The 21,973-nt window shown below is 54.6% G+C and overlaps 2 protein-coding genes across 2 annotated transcripts in view; one reads left to right on the top strand and one right to left on the bottom strand.

Moving 5' to 3' along the window:
* Positions 1-787: 787 nt before the first annotated feature.
* Positions 788-12,458, bottom strand: CHURC1 (churchill domain containing 1). Its single transcript, XM_065402536.1, has 4 exons — positions 12,342-12,458; positions 9,328-9,463; positions 6,583-6,653; positions 788-983 (listed from the first exon to the last, which is right to left on the bottom strand). Exons 1-4 carry the CDS (start codon positions 12,378-12,380, stop codon positions 891-893), a joined length of 339 nt encoding a protein of 112 aa, XP_065258608.1. The 5' UTR covers positions 12,381-12,458; the 3' UTR covers positions 788-890.
* An 8,716-nt stretch (positions 12,459-21,174) lies between these two features.
* The window catches only part of SPTB (spectrin beta, erythrocytic), a 105,691-nt gene continuing 104,892 nt past the window's right edge, over positions 21,175-21,973 (top strand). The window contains exon 1 of the mRNA XM_065403173.1: positions 21,175-21,253. The gene's annotated coding sequence lies outside the window, so the exon portion shown is untranslated. The remainder of the gene's footprint in view (positions 21,254-21,973) is intronic.

The following is a 21,973-nucleotide window of genomic DNA, read 5'->3' on the forward strand; positions in this document are numbered from 1 at the left end:
GGCCAGGCTGGCTGCAGGCGGCACGGTGAGGCTGCAGCAGCACCAGGCAATGATCGGGGCCCCACCGTGCTCGACACGGGACAGACGCCTCTGAAGACACCACCAGGGCCCCAAAGCACTCCCAGTTTATTGCCCACCCGTGCACACGAACAACTTGTCAGCTGTGCTCTTCTCCTGAAGGGGACCACCACCCTGCAGCCGGTCACCCCCAGGAGAGCCAGCCGCACCGGACGCCCCCCGGTGAAGGCTGGCCAGGAGATCCGGAGCCACCTTCCCCTTCCATTCAGAGGGAGACTACAGGTCCTTGCATAGCCCCAACAGCCTGGCCACAGCTGCTGACAAGTCTCCTGAGACGGCTCTAACCTGGGGGGAGGATTGCGAGTGACCGCAGAACAGCTGAGACAGGGACAACTGGACGGAGAGCAGGTGTACCAGCCTCCGGACTCCTATGGGGGGCACGCTGGGGTGTGTCTCGCGGGGCTCTGCAACTGTCAGCCGGCTCTAATTTCATTAGAAACTATAGATCCATGCAGTGCCCCTGCGCATCGGCTGTAAAATTACCTTCCGGGGGTGGGGTGGGGGATCCCAGGCCGGGCACCGTGGACGTGATAGCAGGTTTGTGCCAAGGACCGTCCCACTCCCTGCCCCTCAGCATGCACCAGTCCTCCAGGCAGCCCAGCTTACACCCCCCTCCCCGCTCATTCCTCCAGGCAGGGGCCAGGGGCCTGAGCCTCTCTGATGCCGAGTCTGGGGAGGAGCGGCGGGCCGGACTGTGGGGCGACTCACGTTCACAACACAGGGCACGTGTTTAATGACTGTAACCCGCCATCACTCTGCCAACGGCCTGGCGAGGCTGGACGCAAACCGGCCCCGAGGCGGCGGCCGAAGCTTCAGAACAAGGGGGCCGCCTGGCGAGGGTCGTCGGGCAGGATGCTGATGGAGTCCTCGGCCCTGCCGCACAGCAGGCACAGCATGGTGTACTCCTGCAACGAGACAGAGGGCGCTCACGCGGGGGCAAGGAGGCGCTCGCTTCCGGATGCGGGGCTGGGAATCCAGGCTGTGACGCTCCTTTGTCCCGGGGGTGTGTGTGTGTGAGATGGGGTATGCACCTACACCCTGGCCAAGATTCAGGCCTGGAGGGAGGAGCTAAAAGGGGGACAGCCCAGCTCTGGGGGTAGGGGAAGCCGATCTCCAGCTCTCACTGGGTACAGGTCAGGGCCTCTCGGAGGGAAGGGGGGCTGGGCCTGAAGCTGGGAGCCCAGGCAAGTGTTAACAAGAAAAGGGACCCTGAGTAGAATGGGGGTCCAGCCCCGGCCGACCCTCCTTTCTGAGTTCCTTGTATTTGTTTTGCAACTTGGCTACCCCCGCAGGGGCAGAGCTTTGGTGTGATTTAGCCGGAGGGCCGAGCCACCACGGCACCAGACCATACCGGAGATGGCCGCTGACCTGTGAAGACCTGGAGGGAAACTGAGGCCAGAGGAGCAGTGCCACAGTGGGCCACAAGGGGGCGCAGATGCCAACCTTGCCACATAGCGACACAGCGTTCAGTCCCTTCCAATGCGGCCCAGCAGGGCGCCCAGCCGAGAGTCATGCTGGAGAGGGACTCACGCAGGCTGGCGTGAGAGATCAAGGCAGGTGAGCCAGACACGGACGGGGCACCAGGCCCTGAGTGAGGGCAAGCTTCGAAAGGCCTCGCTGGAGACCAGACCCACAGGGCCAGGGCCGGATTGCTCCCTCTCGGACAGTCATTGGGGTAGTCGCTCATTCAAACATCCCAAGAGCTGGGGCATCCACAGCTCCCCCAGGGAGACTAGTCCACAGCTCGGGGTCAGCCCAGCAGGCTGTCTCCATCCTCCCTTCATCAGCACTGTCCTCACTCTACAAACAAAACCACCAGCACTCCCCCGTAGTGCCAGGCAGGCAGAGCAGCAGCTCCGAGCAAGATCAGGGCTCCGTCCCACCCCGCCCCAGCGAGGGGGATGGGTTAACACAATCAGGGCATGCAGAGCGCCCGCCAGCCTGCGCGCAGCTACTGACCGGGGCTCCGGGGACGGAAGTGAGCAGGAAAAGGGACTTGCCCTTGGACATTTCAAGGCCAGAAGGGACTGTTCTGCCCAGCTAGTCTGGCCTCCTGTATAAGCCAGGCCAGAGAGCCTCCCGCAGCGACTCCTGCGTCCAGACCAGAACTCCGCTCTGAGCCAGAGCAGAGCTTGAGAGACACAATCCAGCCTGGACTTACGAACACCGTGTGACGGAGAACCTGCCCCGTCCCTGGGTCAGTGGTTCTGATGGTTAACGTCCCTCCCTGTTAAACACTGGCACCTTATTTCTAGTCTGAACATGCCTCCCTTCAGCTCCTAGCCCCGGATCTCGCTCGGCCAGTCTCTGGTAGATCACAGAGCCCTCTGCTAGCAGAAATCTCTTCCCTGGAAGTGTGATCCAGTCACCTCTCAGCCTTCTCTTGGCTAAACTGAACAGATTGGGCTCCTTTAAGTCTCTCGCTAGAAGGCAGGTTGTTCAGAACTCGACTCCTCCTCTTAGCGCTCTTCTGAGCCCTGTCCCCTTTGTAACATCCTTCGTGCAGGGTGGGCACCAACACCGGGCACAGTCTCCAGCGCCAAAGAGGTCACATCACCTCCTTACTTGTGTTGGACATTCCCCAGCTCGCCCGTCGAAGGATCACGCAGACCCCCTCGGCTGCGGCACTGCGCTGGGACTCAGTGCGAAGGCTTTTCAGTCGCCGCTTTCCAGGATGCAGGTCCCCCTCCCATAGGTGCGACCTGCACTCCTTGTCCCTAGCCGTCTGGTCTTGCATTTGGCTGCATTACAACCCACGCGGCTCAGGTGAGCCCCCTTGCCAAGACCTGGTGCAGGAAGCAGGGTTTGCTCACAGATTTCTGGTTCAAATCGTTACAGGACTGCAGGTCTCGCCTCCCAAATCATTAAATACGGACCAGGAAATCTGATAAGATGCTTCCTTAATGGAGGTGTCAGGATTAAAAGCTTAAGGAATGTAACTAGCTCCGTTTTCCTTTTCCCTATCCCCACTCCTCCTAGTTATACCTCCTGGGACATGAAACAGGGTATCTGACTGATGGAGTCTGTCCGCCCCACCCCCAGCAGACGTGCATGGTAACTTTTCAACGCCCTCCTCTGCTTCACACCGGCAGCGCCCTGAAGCCCACGGCTGCATTTCCCCAATGGGTGCTCACACTTTCACCAGGCGCTGCAGACTGCTAGTCTTACTCTCTGCAGCGGCTTGCCAAGGGACCGACAGGCCGTCCCATCCCGCGCCGGGCAATGCAGGTACAACCACCGCAAGGCGGGAAGGGAAAGGCCGCTGGAGTTTTTCGCAGTACAGACTGCAAACCGCTGGCCTTGTTTTCACTCACCCAACGCCAGTTTCAAAAGGAGTCAGACTCGCTCCCACCCACAGACACTGCCCAACGCTGCCCAGGGCCGATATCAGACGAGAGCCCCTGAGATGGACCGGCAGCCCAGCCCCTCAGAAAGCAGAGCAGGGTTCAGCTTTATAGAGGCCTCCAGGTAGTCAGGGCCTGGCAGTGCAAGGGCTGCGGCTAGCAGCAGCCTCCAGGGGGCGGCCACCGAAAACACGCCCCTCCGAGCCCGCTAGCTCCCTCTGGTGGTTACAAAGAGCAAATGACACCCAGCATGGGAGCACACTCCGGCAACTGCAGGTTTGGAACAGAAAGGCGGTCAACTTCAGCTTGCGGAGGCATCGGTTTAGGAACCTCAGACCCAGAGCAGCTCCATCAGCCCTCCCCTGCTTTGCCCCCCTGAGAGGGCAGCTTGAAGGTGCGGCTAATGCACGCTCGCATCTCAGAGCGTCTCGGAATTGTCCCGCAGCTCTGGTTGGTGGACTATGCCCAACGCTGGTCTTTCAAGCCAATCCATCGCAAAACTCTGTAATCTGGCTCCCTTTGTTGCTCTGAAGCCGTGCTGACTGTCAGGGTGAGATCCAGGGTCTGCCAGAGAACTCCCCTCCTCCACTACCCCCTCCTCCCCATCTGCTTCCACCGGCCTTGTCATCTCACCTACGGCTCTGCAGGCAGGTCTGATAAAACCCAGCTGCCGAGGTAGAGGGAGAACACAACTAGCAAGGTCAGGGGTCAGGCCACACCCATCCTGCCAGAGGCTCGGGGGCCTGGGTCTGCCTCCTAGGCTGGACCGGGGCTGAAGAGCCCTGTGGACCTTCCTGTGCAGAAGAAATTAACAGCTGTGGTTCTTCCAGCAATTGTCCCATGGCCTTGCTTTAAAACACTGATTCAGCAGGGTCCTGCGCACCCTCAGCGCTGCAGCGCTTCATGTGGGGTGGAAGGTACTCAGCCCTGCACCCCATGGCATCGGGTCCTAAAGCACTCAGGCTGGAATTCTCTACAGAACCTAAGGGAGTTAGAACCCCAAGTCCTATTAAAAGTCAATGGGAAGTGCTTTTGAAAATTACCCCCTCCCAAACCCCATTGACTTGTGCTCCTAAGTCGAGGTGCTTTTCAAAATGCCAACCTAAAGCTAGAGCTGTAGGCAATCATGCTAAATGAGGGGTTCTCAAACTGGGCATCGGGACCCGTCAATGGGTCGTGAGGTTGTTACATGGAGGGTCATGAGCTGTCAGTCTCCACCCCTTTAAACTCCACTTCTCCTCCAGCATTTATAATAGTGTTAAATATAAAAAGTGTTTGTAATTGATGAGGGGGTCGCACTCAGAGGCCTGCTGTGTGAAAGGGGTCACCAATGCAAAAGTTTGAGAACTACTGCGCTAAATGCTACATCCATGCACGGGAGCCAGGCTCTGCTTGTGCACACAGAATCTCAACCCTCGTGTTGCATGGACGTCCCCTTGCCTGATCCGACGGTGTCAGATCGGCCCAAAGTGTTGGGAGCTGGAGAGACGCTAATCAGCGGGATGCACCCGTCACCTACCTCGGGCACCACGCCCAGCGGGTGGAAGTGCGGCTGTGGCAGCTTGGAATCCACAGCTGGGAAGTCAAGCCACGTTTTACAGTGAAGCTGGCCCTAGAAAAGCACAGCGGGTTGGGCGGTGACTTGAATCCCTCCCCTAGCTGAAGCAGCAGACGAGCTGCTCAGGACACAATCCCACACGTACTGTGGCAACAGTAGCCTGTAGAACCCAAGAGCACCTCCAGATGGAAACCCACAGAGCAGAACTTTCTACTCCGGCCGCTGTGGTCCTGGGGTTCCTTGTGCTTCCGTGACAGCACTCCCAGGGCTTTCCAAGTCTCGGGGCGTTCGTATGAAGGAATAAAGGAGTGCGTATTTGTGATCTGTGTATGTGCACGTGTGCTGAAGTGGAATTTTCGGTGACGTTTTTATGCCCCCTATGCGTGCCTCAGTTTCCCCTACATTTTGCATGGCAATCCAGTAGGGAAAAAGGACTGTTTGCTCTCAGGGCAGGCTTAAGAGACAGAGGCATGAATGGCATCTGGCTGTCTGAGCCTGAATGGGTCGTTACAAAGGACTGGCTGAGGCTCACCTCATATCAATGAAGAATCCAAGACGACAATGGGAAAGCCAACCACCAGGACACGGACACCTAGCAGCCTGTGCCCCAGAGGGGAATGGATTCTCCCACCTCTCAGCAGGGAGGCTGAGCAAACCCCCCAGCTGGAGAACAAAGGGCTGGGAAGGTGGGGTTAGGAGCTGGCTGTGGGAAGGAGTCGGGGCTCTCACCTGGGAACTGACAACGGAGGTTAGACTGAGACAGAGCCTGAACAGAGGTGTTCCCCGCAGCTTGGCTGGGCTCTGGGCGGAGCAGGACGGACTTGGGCCGTGCTTTAACCTTCATTTCTCTGTGCTCACCTACGGCCCTCCTGTGCTGTGCAACAGCTGACTGCTGAACCTGGCTGTTTTAACACTGAGTGTCACCGCAAATACTGTGGAGGTGCATGGTCCCTGAAGAGGGGACAAGTCTCTCCCAGGGGTGTGGCTCAGTTGGACTTGCTGGGCAGAGCTCAGGGTGTGAAGCAGGAGGGCTGGAGCTGCAAAGGTGCAGCCAAAGGAGGTGATGAAGCTAGCTGGCCCGCACTGCAGGAAGAGTGAGACCCCTGGGGGTCCAGCACACTGAAGGGCTGGTTCCAAAGCTGGGGGCGTAGCCATAGGTGCCAACTTTTCCCAGGGCCGGTGGGTGCTGGCCCCCGGCCCTGCCCTGACTCTACCCCTGCCCTGCCCCCATTCCAACCCCTTCCCCAAAGTCCCCACCCCAACTCCGCCCCCTCCCTGCCCCTATTGGACTCCTTCCCCAAATCCCTGCCCCAGCCCTTCCCAGAGCGGGCTGCGTTCCCCCTCCTCCCTCCCAGCGCTTGCTGCCATGAAACAACTGTTTCGCGGCGGCAAGCGCTGGGAGCTTGGGGGAGAAGCGGGGCCATGGCGCGCTCAGGGGAGGAGGTGGAGCGGAGGTGAGCTGGGGCGGGGAGCTGCCAGTGGGTGCAGAGCACCCACCGATTTTTCCCTGTGGGTGCTCCAGCCCCGGAGCACCCACGGAGTCGGCACCTATGGCCGTAGCACTGATCCTGGGGCTCCGTGACAGCATGTAAGACAACATACCTGGTAATCGTCCACCACGCTGAATGTATATTCGTGCCTGGCTATCATGTGATGACAGTTCTTACACACATCTGGAACGAAAACCAGAGATTCACAAGGATCGCCTACTTGGAGGGAGACCTCACTTTCCACAACCCGGGGGCGGGGAATCGCACTGATCTGAGATCAAGGACCTGCTATCCTGCGTCAGTGACGAAAAGCCCTCCTGGTCCAAGAAGGCAGCCAAATATCTTTGGATCCCCCCTGGCTAGATCCCCCCCAGTTTTCCAATACATTTTGTGGATTCACCAAAGCAATTCAAAAATTTGTATTTCGCAGCCCCACAAATGCCTGGAGAATTTGTTTTACTACATAAGGTTTCACCTTCACTGTACGGGCCAGGGCCATTTTTGGCTGGGAGCAGGGCAAATAGTTCAAAAGTAGTCAACTTTTCTAACCACTGGAGCCTGGGCATTGAACAGAAAAGGAGACCTTTCACTCCCTGATATTCCCCGAAGCAGCATGCTCATTGGGTCCTCTACACCGCACCCTGTAATCACTGGGGAAAGGCACTGTATAAACTCAGGGGAATAATGGAAACATGCCACCTTTAACCATTCCCAACTCAGCTCCTGTGTCAACCTACAAAGCACATTTATTTAATCTATTCACGCTCGAGCGCAACTCCGGCTCTGACCCTGCAATTGGCTGGAGCGCCACCAAAGTCATTAACTTGGCTGTTTAAATCCTGCAGAAATTGTTTCCAGCTTGTGGCTATTTGTAGGCCTCTGTGAAATGAGTTGAGGGGCATAAGATAAGCTCCCACGTTGCAAAAGCCACCTGCACTTCAGTCTCAGCAGGGAGGCCAAGGCGCCGAATGGGCTAGGGCAAATGATTCTTGTAGCCCTGCAGATGGTTCCCTGGTGGTCGGGGGCCAGGCAGGGGATGAGGGAGAAGTCTGGACTGTCACTGGATTTTAGAATCCAGGGGGGTCAATCTAGGCCCTTCCACGAGCACCAATGCAGATGGAAATTATCCGTTCACTCCAAAGAGTGTAAATGGAACATACACGAATAAATGCCAAGCTGAGAACTCTTTCTGCATTTTAAAAGAGACAGTGATACTGACAATCAAACACAACCCCATTCTCTCCACATCCCTTCAGTCCTCTTTCCTCACATTTTCCCTGGCTTAAAAAAAAAACGACGCACACGTGGCAAGCAGGAGGTTTACTCCGGTGATTAGGGAGAGCTAAGCTATCAATTGCTGGAGAATTTAGGCTCTAAAAACAAAACATTAACCTGGCATGGTTGCAAAATGTGAACAGATACAGAGCTGCCTTCCCTGAGTTTGCAGGCCAGTTAGCTCCAGTTCCTCTGCTGCTGTGAGCAGCAGTAGATTGACATTCACAAGACTCTGGTCAGTTTCACAGCGGCTGTTCACAACACTGTGAGTATCAGTGAAGCGTTTCAGGCAGGGCTTCTTGGGGGCAGTGGGCAGCAGCAGAGGCAGGCACTGGAGCTAATCACAGGTGAGGATGACACACAAACAGAGGCAGGGGAGAGATTCTGGACACCAGCCCTGTCTCAGCAGCGCAGCGGAGAGGTTGGGGGGTGAGGGGGGAGCGTTCAGCAGCAGACACTCCTCCGGCACTGGAGTAGGGAGGGGAGCTCCAGCCTCAGACCCGGATTCTGAGAACAGTTAGGCACATGCTTACCTAGCTGTAGCCATACCACACAGTTTTTGTACTGCTGTAACTAGGTTGGCTAGGGGATGTGATTTCTTTTAAACCAACATAGTTATACTGATACAACCCCTCATGTAGACAGTTATACCAGAATAGATCCTTCTTCTTCCCAGAGAGACGCTGTATACTGGTATAAACACCTTTGTACTGGTATATCTGCATCCACGCTAGGGGGGTTGTGCCATATTCATAGATTCCTAGCTTAAGGCCAGGTGGGACCATTAGATCATCTCATCTGACCTCCTGTATAGCCCAGGACAGAGAATTTCACTCAGTTCTCTCTGGACTGAGCCCAGTAACTTGCGTTTGGCTAAAGCAGATCTTCCCGAAAGGCCTCCAGTCTGGATCTGAAGCCTTTGAGGGAGCAGCGACCCCTTCCCTTGGCTCCTCCGATGGGCATGGTTAGAAACGTGGGCCTTATTGGTAATTTTGAATTTGTCTGGCTTTAACCCCCAGCAACTGGTATAGGAACCCCACTGGGATAATTTAAACTGTACAACTTTTGTGGGTAGACAAGGCCTTAGACACTTTCCAGCCAGGGACTTATGTGAAAGTGGCACTCATGAGGAAGGTCACAGGATAGCAGCAAAGTAAAAATTTCAGCAACCTTCTCCTTCCCCACAGCTGGGGACCTGGGTCACTGCCTTAGATCTCTTTAGGGAGCTCCCGCCATCTTTCCTACTACCCTCTGGCTAAGAGATGTCTGGGAACTTTTTCAAGTCAAGTACTAAACTCTATCCCTCCCCACAACAGGTACACCTCTACCTCGATATAACGCTGTCCTCGGGAGCCAAAAAATCTTACCGCGTTATAGGTGAAACCGCGTTATATTGAACTTGCTTTGATCCACCGGAGTGCGCAGCCCTGCCCCCCCAGAGCGCTGCTTTACCGCGTTATATCCGAATTCATGTTACATCGGGTCGCGTTATATCGAGGTAGCAGCGTATAATAATAATCAAACATGAGCCTGTGGCTCCGTGCACACTCAATGGAGGGGACAAACAAGGGAAACTCCTTACGGTCATAAGTGATGATTTCTTCTCCATCCTCCTCCTCCGTTGCTCTGTTTGCAATCAGCACAAAGTCCCTCTTGTTGCACTCCACACACCCCATGTAGTTGAGCAGGAAAGATCCGTTCTCCAGGCAGGTGTTACCCTACAGTATTGAGAGGAAACCTATCCACCTCCGTTCCTATGCTATTGTCAAACACCCATCCCCACCCCTTCAATTTGTCCCAACGTTGTATTTAGTGGAAATTATTGACAGCACATGCAAGGGCTAGGACAGTGGTCCCCAAACTGTGGGGCGCACCCCCCTGCTCCAGGAAGTATGTGGGAGTTTGGGGGGCAAATTGTTCACCAGCTGCTAACTGACACAGCAGAGTTTCCCTGCAGGCCCCATAGCAGGAATCATAGAATATCAGGGTTGGAAGGGACCTCAGGAGGTCATCTAGTCCAACCCCCTGATCAAAGCAGGACCAATCCCCAACTAAATCCCCAAATCCCTAAATGACCCCCTCAAGGATTGAACTCACAACCCGGGGTTTAGCAGGTCAGTGCTCAAACCACTTGAGGAACAAAGGGAAGGGTGACAATACTGCAGTCTTAGCAATGACCTGGGACCAGCCAGCTTGTGTAAAAGTTAATGGTTTACTTTTTTTTTTATGTACCTAAAAAAAGTGTTGGGGGGGGGGAGGGGAGGAAGGGAAGTGTTGCAGTGATCCCAGAAGGATAGAGTGTTCAGAGCCAAGAGCAGGAAAGCATCAACTGAGCAAGAAAGCCATCGGTGACTTCAGAATGCCCCGTAACATGGAGCCATCCCACCAGAGTGTCTTGGAGCCACCCATGTTCCATGTCTAACAAATCACATCTACGCAAATGTTCCTGGCAGGCAGATGCTGCTGGCTAATTCAGCTTCCCTTCCCTGACTAGCACAGGGATCTCGCTCTGATGGGAACTGCTTTGGCGTTTGTACCCAGTACTAGACTGGTACATTCAATGAGTCTGGAATAACAGAGGGGATTGGGGAGAGGTAAGAATCATAGAATCTCAGGGTTGGAAAGGACCTCAGGATGTCATCTAGTCCAACCCCCTGCTCAAAGCAGGACCAATCCCCAGACAGATTTTTGCCCCAGATCCCTAAATGGCCCCCTCAAGAACACAGAGGTAAACAAGAACATCTGAAATGTCACCCCAGAGTCAGTGGGACATCTAGTCCAGTAACACATACTTCAGAGAAAAGTGCAAGGAAGCCAGCAGTAGCCAATTCGGGAATAACCTTCCCTTGAGTGGAGTTTCATGATAACCCAATCAGTTAGTGACCTGCTTATGCCTTGAAACATGAGGGCTTATATCCCTCATGTCACGTCAATCTCCTTACCTGAGTTTCCCCAACTGTAAAATTGGGGTAATGATATTGACCTGCTTTGAGATCTATGGCTGAAAAGTCCCATACCTGAATGGAGGTTGTTCGTAACCCTGAACAAAACATTATGATTGTTCTTTTAAAGGTTAACAAATGATCATTGTCTTCATACAGCTTTGAATATTTACTATGCAGAAGAAAAATGCTGCTTTCCCTTTATATTTTTAGTAATTTACATTTAACACAGTACTGTACTGTATTTGCTTTTTTGTTGTTGTCTCTGCTGCTGCCTGATTGCGTACTTCTGGTTCCAAACGAGGTACGAACTGGTCAGTTTGTAAGTCTGAGGTTCTACTGTAACTGCGTATGAGCTCCTTAGCCATGTATCTAATTCTTTGAATTCCTCTAAGCTCTTGGTCTCAGCAATACTTTGTGGCAATGAGTTCCACAGGTTTTTACAAAGCATAATTATTTCCTTTTATAATTTTAAATGTATTGTATTTCAACTCCATTGAATGTTCCTTTGTTCTTGTGTTACTTACTACAAAGAAGGCCCTGACTTGCCTTCTTATTGTTAATATTTTTGCATATCTCGATTATGTTCCCTCTTATTTAACTCCTCGCTAAACTGTCCCATCTTTTCAGTCTCTTCTCACAGAGCAGTCTTTCTATGCCCCCACTGTTTTTGTTACCATCTCAGTACGATGTTCTTTCTGCTCTATCTTTTTCAAGATAACACTATCCCAGAGGCAGGGGCATGGCTGGTTTATGTACCGGCATTGCATTGTCTGCAGTATTATGTCCTATCCCTTAGGCAGCTTCACATTGCCTTTGCCCCCTGCTACGACATGGGCCGAAGTTTGCATCAGGCCGTGCAGGGACATCAGGATCCTGACACCTGGCAGGTCCAGACAAAGGAGGGATTTTCAGAAGTGCCTGGCATTGGCCTGGGTCTGCACTCATTAAAATCACAAGAAGTTTTACCAGTGACTTTGGTGGGAGTAGTTAGGCTTGAAAACCGCACCCTTAGAACCCAGCAGAGAGCAGGACTACCCCCCACACAGGGTGCATCCAGAGGTGCTGGAACTAGGGGTGCTACCGCACCCCCTGGCTTGAAGTGGTTTCCATCACATACAGGGCTTACAATTCGGTTCAATGGCTCTCAGCATCCCTAGTATACAAATTGTTCCAGCAGCACCCCTGGGTGCATGTGGGTGCCAAAGGTACCCAGGGCAGCCTCTAGCCCCCCTGGCCGGGGGGGGGGGGAGCACACTCTACAGAGGGAGATGGGAGCGACTCATCCTAAGTATCAAGTCAGAAACAGAACCCAGGAGTCCTGGCTCCAGCCCCCCCTGCTCTAACCCACCAGCCCCCACCCAGAGCTGGGGAGAGAACCCAGGAGTCCGGGCTCCCAGCTCCCACCCCCCGCTCAGAGCTGGGGAGAGAACCCAGGAGTCCGGGCTCCCAGCTCCCACCCCCCGCTCAGAGCTGGGGAGAGAACCCAGGAGTCCGGGCTCCCACCCCCCGCTCAGAGCTGGGGAGAGAACCCAGGAGTCCCGGCTCCAGCCCCCGCTCAGAGCTGGGGAGAGAACCCAGGAGTCCCGGCTCCAGCCCCCGCTCCCGGGTGGGGATCCAGGGGCGGGGAGGGACCAGGCCCCGCCCCCCTTACCCGGGACGGGTACTCGGTCTCCACGCAGCCCCCGCACATGACGCCGACGCCGCTGCCACCGCCTCTTCCGGCTTCCAGGAGTATCGCGTCTCGCGAGAGCTGCCAGTCCCGCTCCGCGCGCCCGGGAGGGTTTAGGGGCGGGGCATGGGAGGAGCCGGAGGCTGGGTGGGCGTGGCCTGTGGGGTGTGGGCGTGGCCTGAAGGGTCGGAACTGGGCTCTGGAGAGTCACTCAGGACCTAGGGTGGGGTCTGAGGAGAGCAGGTGGGGTCTGGAGGAGTGGGGGCGTTGCCTATGGATGAGTAGGCGTGGCCTATGGGGAGTGGGGCGTGGCCTGCAGGGTCAGGGTGGGGGGGTCTTTTGGGAGTGGGGTGTGGCCTGTGGGGTGTGGCCTGCAGCATCAAGGTGAGGGGTCTATTGGGAATGGGGCATGGCCTATGGGCAGTGGCATGTGGCCTGTGGGGCCAGGCCAGGGTGGGGCAAGGGGGGAGGCGTTAGGCAACTGGGTGGGGGCTGTAGCTTGTCTGAAGCAGGGCTTTCAGGTGTGTGTCTCTCTGTGCGTGTTTAACGGACTGGCACATCTCTGCATGCCCCTGGCGGGGTGGGGAGGCAGCTCCACGCACTGTGCCCGCCCCCAGCACCATCGGCACAGCTCCCATTGGCCAGAAACCAGCCAATGGGAGCTACGGGGGCAGTGCTTGCGGGCGTGGGCAGCACGCGGAGACCGACTACCCACCTCCCCCCAAGGGGCGCGCAGAGACGTGACAGCAGCAGCCGGCCGCAGCCACTTCTGGGAGCAGTGTGGGGCCATTGCATGTAGGCAGCCTGCCTGAGCCCTGCTGTGCCGCTGGCCTGGAGCCACCTGTGGTAAGCGCCTCCCGGCCAGAGCCTGCACCTCGCACTCCCTCCTGCACCCCAACCCCCTGCCCCAGCCCGGAGCTCCCTCCTGCACCAAACTCTCTCCCAGACCCCACACCCCCTCCATTAATATAGTAGAAATGTGTGGCCAAAATTCATGGAGTGGCCCCCCTGTGAAAATTATTGCCCACCCCTGCACTAGACCCAGGCCTCAAATGAGGTTAATAATGAGGGAGCTGGAGGGGGACCTGAGCAGAGAACCCCTGGCAGCTCCCAGTGCCCCTCAAAGTCATGTAAGGAGCCAGTGGAGATGGCCCAGAGGAACTCGCTCCAGAGATCTGATCGAACTCTGCCCTGTAGTGCACTGTGATATCTGCTACAAACCCCAATGGCAGGAAGAAAGCATTGTGCTCCTCTGTTCGCACAATCCACGTAGCTCTGCACAGAAACGAGGGGTTCGTGATCCCTTTGGCTGCAGATGCACCTCTCAGGTTGCAGAGTGGGCTGGGGCAACCTACCCTAATTAATCTCTGCGCCAGTCCGTACAGCTGTCTCTTACGCCGTGAAGGGCGCGCCGAGCAATGAGAGAATACACAACTCATCAGATGGCACATTTACTTTGTCCTTCCGTATGTAGGCCTTGTGATTTTATCCAAGAAACACTGATCAGACACCCCAGATACCAAAAAATGGAATTGGTGTTTAACCAATAAATGCGGACTACAGGGGTGTGATTTTTAAAGCACAAGGTGCTATGCATTACTTGGTATGTGTAGACCCTGCTGGGTGCACACTAAAGGTTCCCTAGTGCACTTTAACATAGTGCTGTTTGAAACAATACTGTGAAAACACACTAGGGAATAAAGGCAATGAACGCTAAACCAAGCGTTTGATAACAAAGATACAAAGCTTCAACTAACATGTTCGTTATTTTTCTATATGGAATACAAATTGAAATAGACCCTGTTTAGGCAAGAGTTTTGGGAAGTACCTGATAAAAATCTTCTTGTTACAGAATCAAAGAAAAAATTGCCCCCACCCCAAAACAAATCCTCCCCTGATTTTTGGACATCTACACACAACTCAGAACTTGCTGACCTCCCCCAAATGAAATGAATACCCCCCCCCCCAAAACAGAACCCCCAATTCTAGGGCAGCCCTGGCTAAATCACTTTTGCCAGCCTCAGGGGGCAGAGTTAAGCTTGTGGGACACAGTTCATGTGTACTTTATGTCTCCATGCACTAGAATAATAGAATATCAGGGTTGGAAGGGACCTCAGGAGATCATCTAGTCCAACCCGCTGCTCAAAGCAGGACCAATCTCCAGACAGATTTTTGCCCCAAATGGCCCCCCTCAAGGATTGAACTCACAACCTTAGGTTGAGCAGGCTAATGCTCAAACCACTGAGCTATCCCTTCCCCCAAAATGAGCCTACCAATTCTTCTTGGGAAAACCACCCGCCTTAACTAGTACCAGCTCCTGGCTGCTGCAAGATGTGATGACCAGTGCGTGGTCAGTCAGAGCTGCCCTTTGCTAGGGTTTCTAGGACGACCATGATGAAGTCAGTGGGGTCCCTACCCTGTCACTACTGTCTCTGACAGTATGTGTTTTTAGAAAGGTTCAGGCGACAGTTTGATGCTCAGAGATGACAGAATCAGAGGGCTCCTTCTAATTACATTTCAGCCCCCCTCATGTTCCCTAGCACTTCCTAAGGGGAGCTGTTCCATTGAGGACTCTGGTGTGAAGAGAGCTGGCTGCCCTAATGGCTAGTAGTGCCGGGCAAAATTTTTCATCCAAAACTTTTGACAGCAAAAAATGAAGAATAGGTGACACTGACGCGTTCTGTGAATTCACATCAGTTTCGCCCACTTGTTTCAGTCGAAAAAAATCCTAAACAAAGAGAGTCTGAAAAAATTGGAACATTTTGTTTGACATTTTCAAAATGAAACATTCTGAGTCTGATATTTCAAAACCTCCTTTAATTTTATTTTAAAACCATCAAAAACATGTAAAAATGATCAAAATTGAAATGAAATGTTTTGTTTGACTCAAAACAATTTTCAGTTAGATGCATAAGAACATAGGAGCATAAGAATGGCCATACTAGGTCAAACCAATGATCCATCTAGCCCAGTATCCTGTCTTCTGACACTGGCCAGTGCCAGGTGCCCCAGAGGGAATGAACAGAACAGGTAATCATCAAGCGATCCATCCCCTGTCGCTCATTCCCAGATTCTGGCAGTCAGAGGCGAGATACATCCACAGCATGGGTTGCATCCCTGATCATCTTTCTTGGCTAATAGCCATTGATGGACCAATCCTCCATGAACTTATCTAGTTTTTTTTTTAACCCTGCTATAGTTTTGGCCTTCACAACATCCCCTGGCAATGAGTTCCACAGGTTGACTGTGCGTTCTGTGAAGTATTTCCTTTTGTTTGTTTTAAACCTGCTGCCTATTAATTTCATTGGGTGACCCATAGTTCTTGTGTTATGTGAAGGGGTAAATAACATTTCCTTATTTATTTTCTGTACACCAGTCATGATTTTATAGACCTCTATGATACCTCCCACTTAGCTGTCTCTTTTCCAAGTTGAACTGTCCCAGTCTTATTAATCTCTCCTCATATGGAAGCTGTTCCATACCCCTAATCATTTGTACCTTTTCCAATATATGTTTTTTGAGATGGGACAACCCATATTCAAGGTGTGGGCATATCATAGATTTATATAGCTGCATTATGATATTTACTGTCTTATTATCTATCCCAGGGGTAGGCAAAATACGGCTCCGGACTGGGGCAGGGGATTGGGGTGCAGGAGGGGATGCGGGGTCTGGGAGGGAGTTTGGGTGCCGGAGGGGGTTCTGACCTGGGGCAGGGGATTGGGGTGCGGGAGGGGGTGTGAGGTGCAGGCTCTGGCCGGGAGGCGCTTACCACAGGCGGCTCCCGGCTGGCGGTGCAGCAGGGCTCAGGCAGGCTGCCTGCTTGCCCTGGCCCCACGCCGCTCCCAGAAGCGGCTGGGGCCTGCTGCTGCTGTCACATCTCTGCACGCCCCTTCGGGAGAGATGGGGCAGCGGGTCTCCGTGAGCTGCCTGCGCCCGCAAGCACCACCTCTGCAGATCCCATTGGCTGCTGTGAGGATGGTGCTAGGGGCGGGGACAGTGCGCGGAGCCACCTCCCCCCTGCCAGGGGCATGCAGAGACGTGCCAGCAGCAGCCAGGGCCGGCTCCAGGCACCAGCCGAGCAAGCCCGTGCTTGGGGCGGCAGATTCTACGGGGCAGCATTCCGCCCAATCCTAGGGTGGCACGGCCGCTTTTTTTGTTTGTTTTTTGTTTTGTTCTCCGATCCAGCCGCCCTGTAGGGGCTGGCGGCACGGAGGAGGGGAGCGCCCTGCTCCGTCTGCCTCAGCCAGTGCCAGGTCTGTAGCAAGCCCGGCAGGGCAGCCCGCTGTAACGATGCTGTTCTGGCGGGACCCAACTGAGAGTATCAATTCAGGACAAATTGCTTAAAACAGGGCAGTTACAGCCCTAGGCTGGGGTTTTTCCGCCTCTAAGGCAAACCAAACCAGCCAGACTAAGAGGACTTCGGTCTCACCCCACTGGCTAACCACAAGTCACACAAGCAATTCCCTTAAACACTACAGTTTCCCACTATCACCACCAGTGCCACTCGTTATGGGGACAAATGGTTAGGAAAACCAATACCCCAATAAAAGAAAAAACGTTCTCCTGATCCCAAAGGACCAAGCCCCAGACCCAGGTCAATATACAAATCAGATCTTACCCACAAATCACGCTGTTGCCAATCCTTTAGAATCTAAAATCTAAAGGTTTATTCATAAAGGGAAAAAGATAGAGATGAGAGTTAGAGTTGGTTAAATGGAATCAGTTACATACAGTAATGGCAAAGTTCTTGGTTCAGGCTTGTAGCAGTGATGGAATAAATTGCAGGTTCAAATCAAGTCTCTGGAATACATCCCCCGCTGGGATGGGTCCTCAGTCCTTTGTTCAGAGCTTCAGTTGTAGCGAAGTCCCTCCAGAGGTAAGAAGCAGGATTGAAGACAAAATGGAGAGGAGGAATCAGCCTTTTTATAGTCTTTTCCAGGTGTAAGAACACCTCTTTGTTCTTACTGTGGAAAATTACAGCAAAATGGAGTCTGGAGTCACATGGGCAAGTTCCTGCATACTTTGCTGAGTCACAAGGCGTATTTGCCTTCTCTCCATAGGTCAATTGTATACCTGATGGTCCTTAATGGGCCATCAAGCAGGCTAGGCAGAGCTAACACCAACTTGTCTGGGATGTTTCCCAGAAGCATAGCATAAGTTTGAAATACAGACAGTATAGAGCCAATATTCATAACTTCAACTACAAAATTGATACACACATATAGACAGCATAATCATAACCAGTAAACCATAACCTTGTCTTAGACACCTCATTTGACCCCCTTTATACAAGATTTGGTGCCACTACAGGACTTTGGTTGCAACCATGTTCTATATGGTCCCAGATTATGCCAATAACGTCACACCCGCTTCCTTTCCTCCCCGCCAACCTAACCCCGCTGAAGCCCTGGCCACCCTGGCCACCCCCCTTCTCTCTCTCCCCCCGCTCCCTCCCTCTCCCCCCCGCTAGCCGGGGCACGTCTGCAGTGCAGGGAGGCACCCTGGCTCCGGCCGCCCCTCAGGTTGTTTTTTTTTTTTTTTTGCTTTGCCATTCTGGCCATCCCGATTTTTTTTTTGCTTGGGGTGGCAAAAAACCCAGAGCCGGCCCTGCCCCTCCTGCACCCAAACTCCCTCCCAGACCCCACACCCCCTCTATTAATATAGTAGAAATGTGCAGCCTGTGACGACGTACCAAAATTCATGGAGTGGCCCCCCTGCAAAAATTATTGCCCACCCCTAATCTATCCCTTTCTTGATGTTTCCTAACATTGTTTGCTTTTCTGACTCCTGCCGCTGCACATTAAGCGGATGTTTTCAGGGAACTATCCACAACGACTCCAAGCTCTCTCTCTTGAGTGGTAACAGCTAAATTAGTGGCACATTTTTTTAAAAATTGGTTTTGGTTTGACCCAAAACATTCCCCTCCCCCCCCAATTTTTGGAATTGCCAGCAAACAGGCCTCCTCACCAGGGTGCCTGGGTGCTGTTAATGAGCTAAGTCAACACGTGCTGCAAGCCTTCCATCCCCTTCTGTTGTTGCTTGGCATAGAAACCATATTTGGGCTAACTGCAAGCTGGGCGGTGCTGTCCAGAGACTTTGGTCGCCATATGTTATTCCACAGGCCTTTCCCTCCCGAATACGAGTTGCCTTCCCATCTTTGAGCATCACACCGTTGTTGGTTCCCTCTGCTTCAGTGACCTGACAGTTTCCCTCACTGTGACGGCTTCCTCCGGAGAACTTGCTTAATTTTAATTACCTTTCCCCCACATGCCATTTGCATTTTACTTTGTTGCACTGTTCCCCCCGGAGCAATGGCAGCACCAAAGCCAGAGCCGCTGCCCGGCTGCTGTTGGTGCCAACGGAGCGCTGATAATACGCAGCCACTGCCAGATGTTAATTAAGCAAAATCAAATCAAGCAAATTAAAACACTGGGTTTTTTAACTCCCATCTATGTAGTTAGTCACAGTGCTTATTTCTTAGGGGCAGTTTGACTCAGCAGTTGAAATAAAATAGCGCTGATAGTTACATACTGGCCTGATTTTTTCTCCTGGACGACTGTCACTCAGAAAGGGACAGCGAATCAGAGGGAGGGATGTGATGACAGCTCTCTAGAGGTATGTAACAGGATGGTCTCAGGAGGGCAGGGGAACGTTATCCTGGCAGTAATGGGTTATTCTAGTCGCAGGGACAATTCAGGTGTGATATTAGTTAAAGCCAGGCTTACATTAGAAAAAATCTTCATCGATGAGATCCTCAACTGGTATCAGAACTGGGACATGGGCTGTCTAGCGTAGCGGTCAGAGCCAGAATCAGGAACCAGGCCAGGTGTCAGAGCAGGAATCAGGAACCAGGCCAGGTGTCAGAGCCGGAATCAGGAACCAGGGATCAAGGCATAGGTCAGGTGCAGTACAGCAGCCAGTCAGGAAGTCGCCCAATTGTTCAGACAACTTCCTGTGCCTCCTTCTGGCTTAAATAGGATGGTTGGGCCAATCAAAGGGGCCAGTCATCGTCCCCTAGTGGGTGGGGCCTCTGGGAGGAGGCAGAGTTATGCTAGCCTCTCGCTTCCAATAGCGCTGGGTGCTGCTGGAGTGTGAGGGCTGCCAAGGCCCTGGGTTCAAGACGTGTGGGCCCCTAGAGTGGGTGCCAATTGGAAGAGCAGCAATTGAATGTTGCTGTGAAGAGCCAGCAGAACGACACTGGTTTATGTCAGCTGAGGATCTGGCCCCAAGTCTCTAAGGGGAAGAGCCATGAAGGGAGTTGGGACAATTCACACCAGCTAAGGAGCTGCCCCTCAGAAGGCGTTATCAGCGAACCAGCTGTGGAGGGTGGTTGTGGAGTCACTGCTATTAGAGATACCAGAGACTGAGTGTTTGCAGCTGGGTGTAGGGGGAATCACTCCGCTTGCTTGGCCCTGCTATGGTGTAGCTGAGATAGGCCGTTATCTGAACTGTCCCCAGGCTCAGGCGGAGGCTTTGTGTTCTGCGCCGATCTCGCTGCAGTTTATCATTTGTGCTCTAGTTTGTCCATTGTTTGATGATGTTACTTTGTATTGCACCCTTGCGTGCCTAGCCTGGGCAGCGAATGGCCCAGCCCTTTAACGGGGGTGAGCAAACTGGAATCGACAGTTATTCATACAGCACCTCCAGGCCTTATCCAAGTTCCGGCTCCTGGGTGCTAGACACTGCACAGACATGTAGGGCCAAATTTTCCATCCAGCTCAGGGCCAGATTTCCAAGGGCTCAGCACCCACTATTGGGGGGAAAGGTGATCAGAAGGACTCAGCACGTGACATGCTGGGCTTTCCTGAGCATCTGGATCTTGGTGCCTTTTGAAAATCCTGGTCTAGTTATCCATGGACCCTGTCCCCAAATGTTTTTAGATTTGCAACCGTTCCAGATGTCTGGCCCTTCTTAAAAACAAGTGGCTTGGGAAGCTTTTCAAGTGCTTGGACTCAAACTCTCGCTTCCAGCCTGTGTTGTATTGGGTTAGTTCGGCCCTTCCGTAGGCAGGCAGGGCTGGAGGCACAGAACCCAGTTCTCTTTAGCAGCCGGACAGCCAATGTGGGGATGTGCCGGTCCGGCTCACCTGGATTTAAAGAGACACAGGGTTGATTTCGGCTCAAAGAGGTAGGTTTTGGTAAAAGCCTCGGGCAAATGGATGCATCCTCCTGGTGGCCAATCTCCCCACCCTGTAGTCTTCGGTCAGAGCCAGGGAGGCTGGCATGCAGACTCGCCTGGGGAAAGCCTGGATGCAGTGGCCAAGCGGAGGTTGATTAACCCCCCTCACTCCTACTACCCAGAGGTGGCACAGCTGTCAGGCGCCACTTGGCCATTCCAGCTCCCCTGTGCCAGCCAAGCTGGGGGTGGGGTTCCCTAGGTGAGATCCCCCTGCAGGATCTGGCTCCTGACTCTGGCCTACCTGGGGGGCCCTCTGTGGCTGGGGTGCCACGGCAGAGCGCAGAGGCGGCCCCTGGTTCCACCCAGCCTGCAAGCAGCGGCGGCACCAGCATCGTCTCCCTCCCCCCCCTCCCCCGCAGGGCCAGCCCCGCCGCACCGCGCTGGGTGTGGCCGAGCCCTGGTGCGGGCCTGCTGGCCCCGGCGCCGCTGCTGGGCATCGCCGGTTGCCCGCTGCTGGCGCTGGCCTGGGGGCCCGCTGTGCTGCATTGCGGGGCGGGCGCCTCCTCCCCCGCCCTCCCCTGGAGGCAGCGGGACTATCTGGGCCGGGCAGCAGCGCTGTCCTCGGGCAGGAATGTCCCTGCTCGCCCAGATAATGTTATTTATATCGCAGGGCTGGGCGGCTCCGCTCGGCGCTCCCCGCGCTGCCCCAGCCCCGCCGCGCCTCTGCCTCGCCGCTGCCCAGGACTCCGCGCTGCAGCCGCTGCCTTGGACAGGTGAGTCCGCGCCGGCCGTGAGTTGCGCGGGGATGGGGCCGGGGCGCACGGAGGGGAAGGGGTCCGGATCCGGGGCGCACGGAGGGGAAGGGGTCCGGATCCGGGGCGCACGGAGGGAGAAAGTGTCCGGATCTGAGGCGCAAGGAGGGGAAGGGGTCCGGATCCAGGGCGCACGGAGGGAGAAAGTGTCCGGATCCGGGGGAAAGGGAAGGGACGGGGTCCGGATCCGGGGCGCACGGAGGGAGAAAGTGTCCGGATCCGGGGCGCACGGAGGGGAAGGGGTCCGGATCCAGGGCGCACGGAGGGAGAAAGTGTCCGGATCCGGGGCGCACGGAGGGGAAGGGGTCCGGATCCAGGGCGCACGGAGGGGAAGGGGTCCGGATCCAGGGCGCACGGAGGGAGAAAGTGTCCGGATCCGGGGGAAAGGGAAGGGACGGGGTCCGGATCCGGGGCGCACGGAGGGGAAAGGGTCCGGATCCGGGGCGCACGGAAGGAGAAAGTGTCCGGATCCGGGCCGCAGGGGGGAAGGGGTCCGGCTCCGGGCCGCAGGGAGGGGAAGGGGTCCAGATCCAGGGCGCACGGAGGGAGAAAGTGTCCGGATCCGGGGCGCACGGAGGGGAAAGGGTCCGGATCCGGGGCGCACGGAGGGAGAAAGTGTCCGGATCCGGGGCGCACGGAGGGGAAAGGGTCCGGATCCGGGGCGCACGAGAGGAAGGGGTC

Source organism: Emys orbicularis, chromosome 4 (genome assembly GCF_028017835.1).
Source record: "Emys orbicularis isolate rEmyOrb1 chromosome 4, rEmyOrb1.hap1, whole genome shotgun sequence".
Classification (NCBI taxonomy): Eukaryota; Metazoa; Chordata; order Testudines; family Emydidae; genus Emys; species Emys orbicularis.